The sequence below is a fragment of the Sylvia atricapilla genome, unplaced genomic scaffold (genome assembly GCF_009819655.1).
Source record: "Sylvia atricapilla isolate bSylAtr1 unplaced genomic scaffold, bSylAtr1.pri scaffold_66_arrow_ctg1, whole genome shotgun sequence".
NCBI lineage: Eukaryota > Metazoa > Chordata > Aves > Passeriformes > Sylviidae > Sylvia > Sylvia atricapilla.
In genome coordinates, this window is record NW_027077153.1 from 92,009 (window position 1) to 105,254 (window position 13,246).

Consider the following 13,246-nt stretch of genomic DNA (forward strand, 5'->3'; position numbering starts at 1 on the left):
GAGGTCCCAGAGGACTGGAGGGGCCAATGTGAGCCCATCCCCAGGAAGGGCTGGCAGGAGGATCTGGGCAACTCCAGGCCTGTCAGCCTGACCTGGGTGCCTGGAAAGGTTATGGAACAGATCACCTTGAGTGCCATCACAGGGCACCCACAGGATGGCCGAGAGATCAGACCCAGCCAGGGTGGATTTCAGTATCTGCACTAATGGTCTGGATGAGGGGATTGAGTTCACCATCAGCAAATTTGCAGATGCCACCAAGCTGGGTGTGAGTGTGGGTCTGCTGGAGGGTAGGAGGGCTCTGCACAGGGCCCTGGACAGGATCCAGGGCCCAAATCCAACCATGGGAGGTTTAACTAGACCAAGGGCCGGGTCCTGCACTTTGGCCACAACAACCCCTGCAGCCACAGGCTGGGGACAGAGTGGCTGGAGAGTGGCCAGGCAGAAAGGGACCTGGGGGACTGATGGACAGCAGGCTGGACCTGAGGCAGCAGTGTGCCCAGGTGGCCAAAAAGGCAAATGGCACCTGGCCTGGATCAGGAACGGTGTGGCCAGCAGGAGCAGAGCTGCTGTGCCACCCCTGACCTGCTCTCAGCTCTGCACACAGACATTGCTGCTGCGGTCCCAGAGTAGGGAACATACAGGGGATCTCCAGTGAGCACTCTGCTGGGGGAACCTTTAGTTTGTTGAAAGCCACTGAGAGCACAGCTCCCAATTGAAACAGTCAGGGGACACAGCAAAGGTGGAGAGAATTTAAAATGACAAATGTCATAAAAAAATTGCCTTTCTTTGTGGAAAATATTAAAAAAAAACAAACAAACACAGAAACAAAAGCCATAATCTACCGAACAAGAAGTATCAAAGGTGACTTTTATTACAAAAGATTTGCCGAAATTGCTCAGCAGTTTAATGTTTCTGAAACCATCCTATCATCAGTGTCCACACTGCAGCCTTGAGCTCCTGGTTCCTCAGGCTGTAGATGAGGGGATTCAGGGCTGGAGGCACCACCGAGTACAGAACTGGCAGGGCCAGATCCAGAGATGGGGAGGAGGTGGACGGGGGCTTCAGGTAGGCAAAAAATGATGTGCTGATAAACAGGCAGAGCACAGCCAAATGAGGGAGGCAGGTGGAAAAGGCTTTGTGCCGTCCCTGCTCAGAGGGGATCCTCAGCACAGCCTGGAAGATCTGCACATAGGAGAAAACAATGAACACAAAACAGCCAAAAGCTAAAAAGACACCAATCAAAATAATCCCAAGCTCCCTGAGTTTAGAGTGTGAGCAGGAGAGCTTGAGGATCTGGGGAACTTCACAGAAGAACTGGCCCAAAACATTGCCATGGCACAGGGGCAGGGAAAATGTATTGGATGAGTGCAGCAGAGCATAGAGAAAGCCGCTGGTCCAGGCAGCTGCTGCCATGTGGGCACAAGCTCTGCTGCCCAGGAGGGTCCTGTAGTGCAGGGGTTTGCAGATGGACACGTAGCGGTCGTGGCACATGATGGTCAGGAGGGAAAACTCTGCTGAGATGAAAAATACAAACAGAAACACCTGTGCAGCACATCCTGCATAGGAGATGGTCCTGGTGTCCCAGAGGGAATTGTGCATGGCTTTGGGGACAGTGGTGCAGATGGAGCCCAGGTCGCTGAGGGCCAGGTTGAGCAGGAAGAAGAACATGGAGCTGTGCAGGTGGTGGCCGCAGGTGACGGCAGCGATGACGAGGCCGTTGCCCAGGAGGGCAACCAGGGAGATGCCCAGGAAGAGGCAGAAGTGCAGGAGCTGCAGCTGCCACCTGTCTGCCAGTGCCAGCAGGAGGAAGTGGCTGATGGAGCTGCTGTTGAACATTTGCACTGTCTTGGCATGGCGATCTATAAAAACAGTAATCATGGAATAGTTCAGTTTGGAGAGGACTTTCAATATCCCAGCACAGCTTGGGGGCACTTTCCCCCTCTGCCTTCTCAGGGCTCTGCTGCCTGGAGCTGTCCCTGCCTGCAGTCGCTTCACTGTGCCCAGGGCTGGGCCCTGCCAGTGCTGCCAGAGCCCAGCCCAGCCCTGGGGCCTCAGCTCTGCCCTGCAGACCCCTCCCAGCTCAGGCACTGCCCAGGGGCAGCTCTGGCTATGCAGGCTCTGATGGTAAAGTGACAGGAACCCTGACGAGGCTGGAAAACAAACACTGATACTGCCTGCAAGGGACCCTCTGCTGATTTCTTTCACTGCCTGGTTTATTTGGATCTGAGAAAAATTGTTTCGCTCCTTTTTCTCAACCTGAACCGAAACATGAATATCTATGTGCAATTTCCCATCAAGGCAGTCAACAGCAGTAGATTAAAAAAAGCAGGATTTTCCCTTTTATGCAGCCCCTTTCTTGCTGTACTCCCTTGATGATCTACTTGAAAATGTTCTCCACATAATATGTTGGGAGCAGTCCTGAACAATGCAGCATCTTCACCACACAAGGAGAACACTTCCTAGCCTCAGCAGCTGCCTCCTTCCACCCAGATCTTGTCCCCCAGTGCTGGCAGCAGCCCCCAAGGCTGGCTGAGAGCTGTCCCTGGCAGGCAGCAGAGTCCCTGCCCCAGCACAGCGCCCTGGGCTGCAGGACCCTGCTCTGCAGGACAGCCCTGGGCACCCCTGGCTGCTCCACACAAGACACAATCAGAGAATGTACTCACAGAGTCTGTAGGCATTGGCATGTCCCAGCTGTAGGAGATCCCTGAAGGAGCTGCAGCTGCATTGTCCTGCAGCCAGAGGTTCCTGTGCCAAGGGCTGGGAGTGATTCTCTGCAGTCACTTCTCAGCCCCTTCCCAGTCCTGAGTGATTGAAGCTCTCTGTGCGTGTGTGCTGTGCCCGGGCTGGCTGCAGGCAGTGCCCCAGCCCTGCTGGGCTGGGAGAAGAGCTGCTCAGCAAGAGAAATGTGGTTTTAAGCTCTTCTTGGTTGCCAGGAGCTGCCTCTGTGCCAGGAGCCCAGCCCAGCTCAGCAGCACAGACACAGCACAAGGACATTAATGACCTTCTTGGGGCTTGTTCTGAGGCCCTGAACATCAGTCCCTCAGAGGGAGATGAAGAAACCTCTCCAGAGCTCCAAGTCAGAATCCAACTCCAAAGTTTCCTGAAGTTTTAATGGGTCCCACTGAGAGACAGGACAGAGAAAGTGCCCCCAGGCCCCAGGCAGAGCAGAGAACTGCAGGCAGTGATGACAGGTGGGGACAAAGAGAAGCCAAGTCCTGGTGTCCTGGGGCACAGCAGCCTCTGTGTCACCAAGGGCTGTGAGCAGACACCTTGTCCTGACGCCATGGGGCCTCCTGGCACAGCCCCAGCAAGGCTGGGCACTGTCAGCCCCTTGTCCTGCCCTCAGCATCCCCCTCCCATGCCAGTGGCCTCAAGGATGTGCTGGAAGGAGTCCCTGGGAAGCCTTGGTCAGGAATGGCCCTGAGGGGTTCCTTAATGCTTCCAGGGACTGCAGGTTCTTCAAAGGACTTCAGGTTTTACTTTTGCCTTGGTGTGTCTGAGTGGTCTCTGCAATCCTGGCCTCCAATTATCTGCTTTAATTAGTCCCTTGAGAGGATTTTTCAGTAACACTTAGTGGTGCTCATTAATGCTTCAATGTACTTCAGTTATTTTAAAGGAACTTTTGTTTCCTCTTTAAGAGTGACTCTATGAGAGGTTCGTGAAATAATGGCCACATGATTATTATCTACTTTAACAACTCCCTTGGGATTCCTAGTCAATAAAAACAGTCCTTGTGTCTCATTAATCCTTCAGGCTACTCAAGGTCTAAGAAGAACTTTTTTTGGCTCAGAGTGTAAGAGGTTCATGCAATCATGGCTTCCAATTATCTGCTTTAATGAGTCCCTTGAGATTCTCAGCCAGTAACAACACTCAGTGGGGTTAATCAATGCTTCAAGGTACTCAGAGTAATTTCAGTAGTTTTTGTGCCACTGAGTCTCTGAGAAGTTTTTGTTCAATCCTGGAATCCAGTTCTCTCTTCCAAAGAAATCCATGAGGGGCCTGTGTTAGGGATAGACCTCAGTATTTTGGATGGAAGTCAGTGGGACCCACTAATGCTTCCAGACACTTTGGGTGTCTCTCTGACTTGGACTCCTGTGTGATCTCCTCTCCTCTCAGGCCATGAGGTTCCAGGGCTCAGAACCAAATGCACCATGGGGCTCATTAGGATCAAACAAGTCCTGACAAACCATGGCTGTGCCTTGATTTCCCTCTGGTCTGCTGCAGTTCGTTAGGAAGTGTTAATTCTTTAAGTTATAGAGAAATCTTTCAAAGACTTCCTAAGAAATATGCATTTGTCTTTTCAAGGGTATATTTTATTTCTGTTTTCATTGCAGAAGAGGTGATTGCAGGGTCTCTCCCAAGGAGGTCTGGTCTGCTCAGAGAAGCTCAGCCTTGAGATCAGACCCGGTGTAGACAACCCTGCTCCAGATTCCCAACCCCATCCTGTCTCCCCTCACTCACCTGGGACCTGCTTTACTTGCAGAAGTGGCTGCAATCAGGAAACAAGGGGTTTTCTTCATTTCTAACCAATCTAAAACTCCTGATTTTTTCGACAATCTGCTCAAGTGTGTGCCAAGACCAAGGGGCCACCAAGGAGGTTCCCCTTCCCCAAAGCAGAACCGTGCAAGGAATGATTTAGACACACAGGAAGTTCTGCAATAAACACAAATCCAGAGTTGGCTGAAGGCAGAATGAGACCAGCTCCTGAAGGACAGACAAGCTTTGAACTCCTTGCAGCTCCAAGCTGCAGGTGGGTTGTTGGGAGGTGTGTGAGTGAGCCCAGAGTGAGTGCAAGGGAATCGCAGAGAGGCCTGGAAGTGCTTCTGTGCAGACAGGCTGTGGGGAAGGGCACTGCAGGCCTGGGCTGGGCCAGGAGTGAGGGTGGATCATCACCCCAAGCTGCCGTGGGCCATGGCAAGGGGCTGTGGCCATGGCCAGTGGCCTGAGCCCACTGCCTGGGCCCCTTGCTCAGGGCTGGTGTCAGTGGCCAGAGGCAGAGGGGATCTCTTGCTGGGGGCTGTGCCATGGCCACCTGCCCTGTGCCGCGCTGGCTGCTCAGGCGCCACGGAACCAGCAGCAAACGCCACTGCCAGGGCCAAAGGCAGCTCAGGCAGACAGAAAGGGGCAGTGCTGGCCACTGTTTCCATGGCAGCCCTCTCTGGGACACCACACCTGGCTCACCTGTCCTGCCAATTGCCATGGAAACCCGGCTTATTGGGAATGCAATGGTGGACAAAGGTTTGAGTAGGGCCTGTCCCAATAGGACAGAAGGGGGTGGTTTTAAATTAAAGGATGGGAGATTTGGATGGGGAGAGATAAGGAGGAAATTTTTGATGGTGAGGTTGGTGATCCAGGAGTAGAGGTTCCCAGGGAGGTGGTCAATGCCCCATCCCTGGAAATATTCCAGTCCAGCTGGGACAGGGCTCGGAACAACCTGATCTGCTAAATGATGTTCCTGCTCATGGCAGGGGTTTGGATGAGATGAGCACTGCAGAGCTCTTCCCATCCAAACCATCCCAGGATTGCATGGGGACAAGGGGCTGCTCACTGGGCTCCATCCACTGCCTTGACTCTTTCTTGTCTCTGCTGGAGCCCACATCCAGCAGCCAAAGCCAGCCCCTTCTCTGGCCTTTCCCCCCTGCCCCAGGGGCTGCCAGAGCCAGGGGGGCACAGGTGACCTTTAGGCTCTGCAGGGCTCAGGCACAGCGGCTGTGCCAGAGTCAGGGCTGAGGTGACACTCTGTGGGCTGGGGCAGAGCCCAGGCACAAATGAGCCCTGAAGCAGCAGCTCTGCAGTGGTGGCCACCAGGCCGGGTGGCCAAGGGAGGCTTCTGGCCATGGCCTGGGAGCAGCTGCTGCTGCCAAGGGGCCTTTGGTGCCTCAGGCTCTCCCTGGCACAGCTCCCAGCACGGCACTCTGCCCCTGTGCCCGAGCCCTTCACTGTGTTGGGGCTGGCCTGGGGCTTTTCCTGCAGCGGGATCTGCCCTGGTCCTGGCACAGGAAAGGCAGTTCCTGCTGGAGCAAGAGGCTCTGCCTGCAGTGGGCTCAAACAACTGCAGCAAGGCCTTGTTTACTTCAAAATTGCTTCCTTGGCCAGTATATTCTGTTGTTATTAATTCTATACTGTGGAGTAAATAACATATTTTTTAATTTCCACTCAGATGTAAATGAATCTTTTTGTCTAATTCTGATCAAAATCAGTCGTAGCTCTATTTGTAGAAATAAATACTCCATTGTTAATCCTGTAGGACAAATTATATTTTTGTTCAATTCTACCTCTCCAGTGTTTTCCAAATAAGCTTTTGACAAAATCTAGGACTGGTATTTGTTCCAGTCGCTTTCACCCTCTTCTCTTAGATGGAAATTTTAAAGTCTAAGCATCCTAGAGGAGTTTGAGGGTCCATAGTGCTGTTGGGTGTCATTTCTCCACCTCATGACTCAGCAGGAGTTTCTCCAATGAAGAAATTAAGCTTTGGCCTGAAGCTACCACTCTGCCCATGACAGGAAGCCCTGGGAGTGTCTGGGACATCCCGGCTCTTTGGCAGCCTGGGGACTCCTTGCATGTCACCGTGGAGCCCCCGTGAGTGCCTGTGACAGATGGGTGCCACTGCAGCCCAAGGTGCCCTTGGATGTCCCCATGGCATGGCTGGGACTGCCTCTGAGCACAGGGCTCTTGACCATCCCAGCTCAGGCCTGGAGCCAGAGTCTCTTGCCAGGGCAACCATTTGCAGTCCCATTCCCATGGCCAGGGGATCCCAGAAGCACAGAATTGGCTGAGTTGGGAGGGAGCCATCAGGATCCTGGAATCCAACTGCTGGCCCTGCCCAGGACACCCCAACAATCCCAGTCTGGGCCTGGCAGCGGTGTCCAAACGCTGCTGGATCTCAGAGAGCCCTGGAGCTGGGACCCTTCCCTGGGAGCCTGGTCAGTGCCCCAGCAGCCTCTGGGGGAAAAGCCTTTTCCTCAGATCCAACCCAAACCTGCCCCTACTCAGCTCCAGGCATTCCCTGCACTCCTGTCCTTGGGCACCAGAGGGAAGAGGTTCCCACAGCCCCCAGCCAGGGCCCCGCTCCCAAGGCTGTTTCCAGGGCAGCCAGGGCTGGCCCCGGCTGTGATGCTCGGTTTCCACGGGCCGGGCTTTAGGAATGGGATTCCCCAATTTCCTGCTCCAGCTAAAACCGTGCTGCCCCTCACTGCCCTCCAGCCTGGCACTGAAAGTACAAAAGGCAAAGATCCCAGGCTGGGATAGGAACAATCTACTGGGAACAGCAACAAGATAAGAAACAAGTAGGAAGAGAAACAATATTAATAACAGAAGGGATAAGACAAAGAACATACACAGAAAACTAAAACAACACCAACTGGCTCTTCTCAGCCACGTATTTCCTCCTGCCTGCAAAGGACACCCTTCTTTTTGGGGAGACGGAGAGTCCCGTTCCTGCCCCTGTCAATGACCTGAGATGGGATCAAATACAATGACGGGGCCATGGCCAGACTCTCATGTTCTTCAATCCCACCTCACATCATTGCCAGGGGCAGGGATAAGGACAGGTGACTTCCCAGCGTGGATCACAGTGAATGTGGATCACCAGGGCTCCTCCCAACGTGGGTCCTCTGATGGGGGATTGATTTGTTAAAAAAATATGGATATTGATCTAATACCAATATCCAACTCTGACGGACAAAGACTCTCTAACAATTTGAAGTTAGAAAGTGTATTTTTATCACGAAGCCGGGCAGCATGAGGGATAGCTCCCAAATACAGACGCGCAATTTACAGATGATCACAGGGTCTTTTTATGTACAAAAGTGTTGAATACCCAAAACACAAATGCATATTCATGACTCTGGTCCATCCCATTCCCCACTTCGTATGGCAATTAGCCAAAAAGCAATTAAGCATGCGTAGTTTGTTCTTTGAAATGGGTCAGTGGTCCTTTTTATGGGGTGCGGTCTCAAAATGATGAGGTAAGATGCATCTTCCTTGCTTTGCCTTTTAACCTTTTAGTGTTGGTAACACCTGGATCCTGTTTTCTCAAGACTATCTGATTTATGATCACACTGTGTTCTTGGAGTCTATTGATTAAGTTGACAGGTCTCCTGATTTATCGGTTCCTTAAATCCGGCTTATGTTAAAAAAGGAAGTTTACCTCAGCAATGTCTAGTTAGTAAAAGGGGAGTCTACGTCAGCAATGTCTAGTTAAACTAAAGTCCTTTATTCTTCAAAATGTAAAGGGAAGTCTACGTCAGCAAGTCCACGTCTACTTTAACTAAAGTCCTTAATTCTTTAAAATTAATATCTCATTCCCCACTTCTTCTTTAAAGTTAGTAAATTCCTTTACTCAATATAGAGTCTTCTTCATCTATCCAAGCCGCACAGCTGGTGTCTCTCAAGAGTAAGCCACATGCTTTTGTTAGTGAGGTTAAGGCTGCTACTCGTCGTAGCATCATCCAATTCCAAACAAGTCAACACAACTATGGGGTGGACTAAGGTGTTTAGTATACCAGTTGCTGTTGGAGACCATCCAAAAAGAACATCCCACCAATAATGAGACAAATGTTCTTCAAACCTTTAAAAAACTCCTTTGATGGTCTCTGTATCATGGTGAATTGTAATTAATGTCTTTTTGCCCCCTTCTCTAATTTCCTTTAAGATTTCTCTCAGTTCAGTGTGTTTCATCAATTGAGCAACTAGAGTCAAATTCATCCCTATGGGCACAGGCAGTATCTTCTCTACAGTGGTTAGGTTAGTCTTTATATATTGTTGTGATACTACAGGTGCTCGATAGGAAAAATCACATCCCTTAATTCTGATAAAATTGCAAACACACAAATTGAATTGGGTCTCCCTTACAATTTGGCTGTCTATTCTTATAATGGGGCACGCTGTCCTTAGACAGACACAACCTTGTCCTGTATACACCAATGAAGTTTTCTGTTCGCCTGGATGCGTTTCAAAGTGACAAATATTTTGATCTGTATCTAAGCAAGTGTCTTTGACACCTTCTAATGTCCTCTCACATATGTATCCTAGTTGTCTCCTCGCAGTGCAGGGCTCTAGATTAACAGTTTGCCATTTTCCTTCAATTTCTCGTGCCCACATCCTGTGCTCAGAAGGGTACAATACAGCTCCCTCATGGTTTAATCCTCAGGAGACTATTGGATGTATCAGGTCCACTGAGGCATCATGTGTGGTTATTGCACACCCCTCTATTTTGAGCCTAAACTGTGGACATTTACTCAAGCATTTGTCACAACATTCAGGACTAATGCGGATGGATCTCATGGGTGGGTGGTAAGCCTTGTGGAACCCATCCTGTACGAATGCATATTTACATCCCCAAACATTTCTTCCTTCCCACAAGCTTGCATTCGTGACTTTTAGCATCTTATTTAGAGCCTTACGAGAGTAAGCATCATAAGCTCTCCCTTGACACCTATTTATCTCAGTCACATTGTACCTGCGTGCTACTGCATTGACTCTTGTTATGGTTAAGGGAATTACTGCAATAATTACAACTTTCCACATAATGTCCATACTGTTAATACATCTATTCATGATTCCGAGTGAGCTTCAGCTTCAGTTCATTATTGCCTGGTGTGATCTTCCAGATTCCTTCTGGGGCTTTCTTCACTCGGGAGTGATGGATCCAGGCCTTCCGTTCCTTGACCTTGATTGCAGTGAAGGTAGTAAGAAGCACCTGGAATGGTCCTTCCCACTGTGGTTCCAAGGTCTTTTCTGCAAAAGACTTAATATATACATAATCCCCAGGTTGTATATAATGTACTGGCCCATCTAATTCCCTGTTTTGAGCTCCAGCCACATGTTTCTCAATTTCTCTGAGTTGTCTGTTTAGTGCCACCATATATCTGTGTAGGGTTTCTTCCCCTACTTGCATGGGTCTTGTTCCTTCTTGAACTGCATATGGCCTTCCATATAATATTTCAAAAGGGCTCAGTTTCTCTTTTGCCCTTGGTTTTGTCCGAATTCGCAGTAATGCCAATGGGAGAGCCTGGGGCCAGGGCAAATTTGCTTCTTGTCCCAGTCTCACTATTTGTTGTTTAATCAAGTGGTTCATTTTTTCCACTTGGCCACTAGATTGAGGATGATATGGGGTATGTAATTCCCAGTCTATTCCCAGATGGTTGCTTATTTGCTGTACAATTTTTGAAATAAAGCGTGGTCCTCTATCTGAGGATATGGTGGCTGAAACTCCAAAACGAGGTATTATTTCTTGCAACAGTGCTTTGGTTACCTCTCGGGCCTTAGCTGTTTTGGCAGGAAAGGCTTCTGGCCATCCTGAAAAAGTGTCAGTTAACACCAATAGGTAACGATATCCTCCCTTCCTGGGCAGCTCTGTAAAGTCAATTTGCCATTGTTGCCCAGGTCCACAGCCTTTCCCAATTTGTCCCACTTTAGGCTTTGGGGTGTTTTTGGGATTAGTTCGGAGGCAAAGACTACACTGACGAGTTACTTGTATCACTGTGCCCTGCAATTTCCTGGCCATGATTCTTTCTTTTAAATGGTTATACAGGGCATCTATTCCCCAGTGTGTTTTCTCATGTTCCCTCTGTACTAATGACCGCAACAAATAGGAGGGTACTACAAGTTTTCCTTCTTCTGTCACAGCCCATCCCTCCTGGTTATAACTTGCCTTTTCTGCCTTAATAAGTCTCTTATCCTTTTTATTGTATATGGGCTTACCTTCAATAGAAATTTTTCCATCTGGGATTAATGCTGCCTCAATTGTCTCATCAGTTATCTTACTTTTTGCTGCTTCTTTTGCCTCTCTATCCACCAGCATGTTCCCCTCTTCCAACTCCGAGCTCACTTTCTGGTGTGCCTTGATGTGCATGATGGCTACCTTTTCAGGAAGTTGCACTGCATCTAACAGTCTCAATATTTCTTGTGCGTCTTTAATGTTCTTCCCTTGTGAGTTTAACAGTCCTCTCTCTTTCCAAATGGCTCCATGTGCATGAACTACTCCAAATGCATACCTTGAGTCCGTATAGATGTTAATTCTTTTTCCTTTTGCCAGCTCTAGGGCTTGAATCAAGGCAATTATCTGAGCCTTCTGTGCAGAGGTATTTGTTGGTAATGGTTTGGACTCTATTACCTCTCTGCTTGTGGTAACTGCATACCCAGCATGTCTCTTTCAACTGATGACATAGCTGCTCCCATCAGTCATTTTCAAGCGGGGTATCTTTCAGATCCAGGCGACTGGAGTAGGTGGCTTCAAGGGTCTCCAGGCAATCATGGATCACTGGTTCTACCATACTGCCACTGAGGAAGGAAGCTGGGTTCACAATGTTAGTTACCACAATCTCAACATCATCTTGTTCCACCAGTATAGCTTGGTACTTCAGGAATCTCTGTGGGGAGAGCCAGTGCCCCCCTTTCCTTTCCAGGACTGTAGACACTGTGTGAGACACTAGCACATCTTCTGACCCAGGGTGAACTTGCGTGCCTCTTGGATGTTCACTGCCACTGCTGCGACGGCTCTGAGACACCCTGGCTGCCGTATCCAGCTGTTTAGAGAGGTAGGCAACTACCCGTCAATATGGACCCAGATTTTGTGCTAGTATCCCTAAAGCAATCCCTTGCTTCTCATGAGAAAAAAAGAAGAATGGCCTACTCACATCTGGAAGTCCCAAGGCTGGTGCTGACATGAGGGCCTTCTTTAGCTGGTCAAAAGCTTGAGCTGCTTCTTTTGTCCATTGAAGATCTCTGCTTCCTTCCGTGGTCAAGGCATACAGAGGTTTAACAAATAATCCATAATTATCCTGTCATACCTAAAAAGGTTCTCAGTTCTTTCACTGTCTGAGGCTTTGGGGTCTGGCATATTGCCTCTTTGCGATCTTGCCCTAGGGTTCTTTGTCCAGCACTCACTTCATAGCCCAGGTCACTATTTGGGCTTTCTTTTGAGATACTCGATACCCCTGCAGGCCCAAAAAGTTTAGGAGGCTTACCGTCCAGTCCACGCATGTTTCTTGGGTCTGGGTGGCTATTAGGAGGTCATCCACATACTGGAGCAACTGTCCTTCTCCTGGTGGAGGTACCCAAGACTCTAAGTCCTTTGCAAGCTGCTACCCAAATATAATGGGTGAATTCTTATACCCTTGGGGAAGCACACACCATGTGAGCTGGTTCTTCCATCCTGTTTCGGGGTTCTCCCACTCAAATGCAAAGATTTTCTGGCTGGCTTCATGGAGAGGGAGGCAAAAGAAAGCATCCTTCAAATCTAAAACGGTAAACCAGGTTAGTCTGGGAGTTAAACGATTCAACAAGGTATAAGGATTAGCAACTACTGGATACAAGTCTTCAGTTATCTTGTTAACAGCCCGTAAGTCCTGTACTAGCCTGTATGAGCCATCGGGCTTCTTCACTGGCAGGATAGGAGTGTTAAAATCAGACTGACACTCCCTCAGTAGCCCTGTCTTCAGAAAATTCTCAATAATTGGACTAATCCCTTCTCTATCTTCTTTCTCTAGGGGGTATTGTTTAACTCTTACTGGCTGTTCTCCTTTTTTAAGTTTGATTTGTACTGGTAGTGCATTCTTTGCCCTGCCTGGTATGTCAGAAGCCCACACTCCAGGAAACACCCGATCTATTACTTTCCTGAAATTCTCTTCTTCATTTGCAACTTCAATTTCTTTGGTTATCATCATTAAACTTAACAGTTCTATATATTGTTGATCTTTTACCTCCAAAATAATTTCACCATTCTTAAATATTATCTTTGCCTCCAGCTGCTCTAGCAGATCTCTGCCCAACAGTGCAGATGGAGCTCTAGGCATATATAAAAATTGATGAATTCCCCATTTTTTCCCCAATTTATACTTCAATGGTTTACAAAAATAAGCTCTTTCAGATTGGCCAGTTGCTCCTTTTACCATAACATAGTCATTGGTTACAGGTATTAGGGCCTTATTTAACACTGAAAATGTTGCCCCGGTGTCTACTAGGAATTTTACTTCTTCTTCTCTTTTCCCTTGTTTCATTATAACCAGAGGGTCCTCTAGGGTAGGGCCCTCCGGTCTTCCTCAGTCCTCTTTTACGTGAGCAACCACCTTTTCCCCTTTTTGACCACTTTTTCTATGATCATTACCCTTTCTTAATTCTGGACATTGGTTTTTCCAGTGCCCAAATTTCTTGCAGAATGCTCACTGGTCTTTTCCCAGTCGGGGTGGTCCCTGTTTCGGTGCCCCTGTTTTTCTTTTTCTCTCTCCCTTTTTTCTTGCCTCTG

The 13,246-nt window shown here is 48.9% G+C and overlaps 2 protein-coding genes and 1 long non-coding RNA gene across 3 annotated transcripts in view; all 3 read right to left on the reverse strand.

The window, feature by feature from the left end:
• Nucleotides 1-13,246, reverse strand: part of LOC136374973 (olfactory receptor 14A16-like) — a 184,574-nt gene that overhangs the window by 58,935 nt on the left and 112,393 nt on the right. The gene's annotated exons all lie outside the window — the stretch shown is intronic.
• The window catches only part of LOC136374970 (uncharacterized), a 75,716-nt gene that overhangs the window by 46,932 nt on the left and 15,538 nt on the right, over nucleotides 1-13,246 (reverse strand). The gene's annotated exons all lie outside the window — the stretch shown is intronic.
• LOC136374969 (olfactory receptor 14C36-like) lies at nucleotides 904-1,836 on the reverse strand. Its single transcript, XM_066340329.1, has one exon. It carries the CDS (start codon nucleotides 1,834-1,836, stop codon nucleotides 904-906), a length of 933 nt encoding a protein of 310 aa, XP_066196426.1.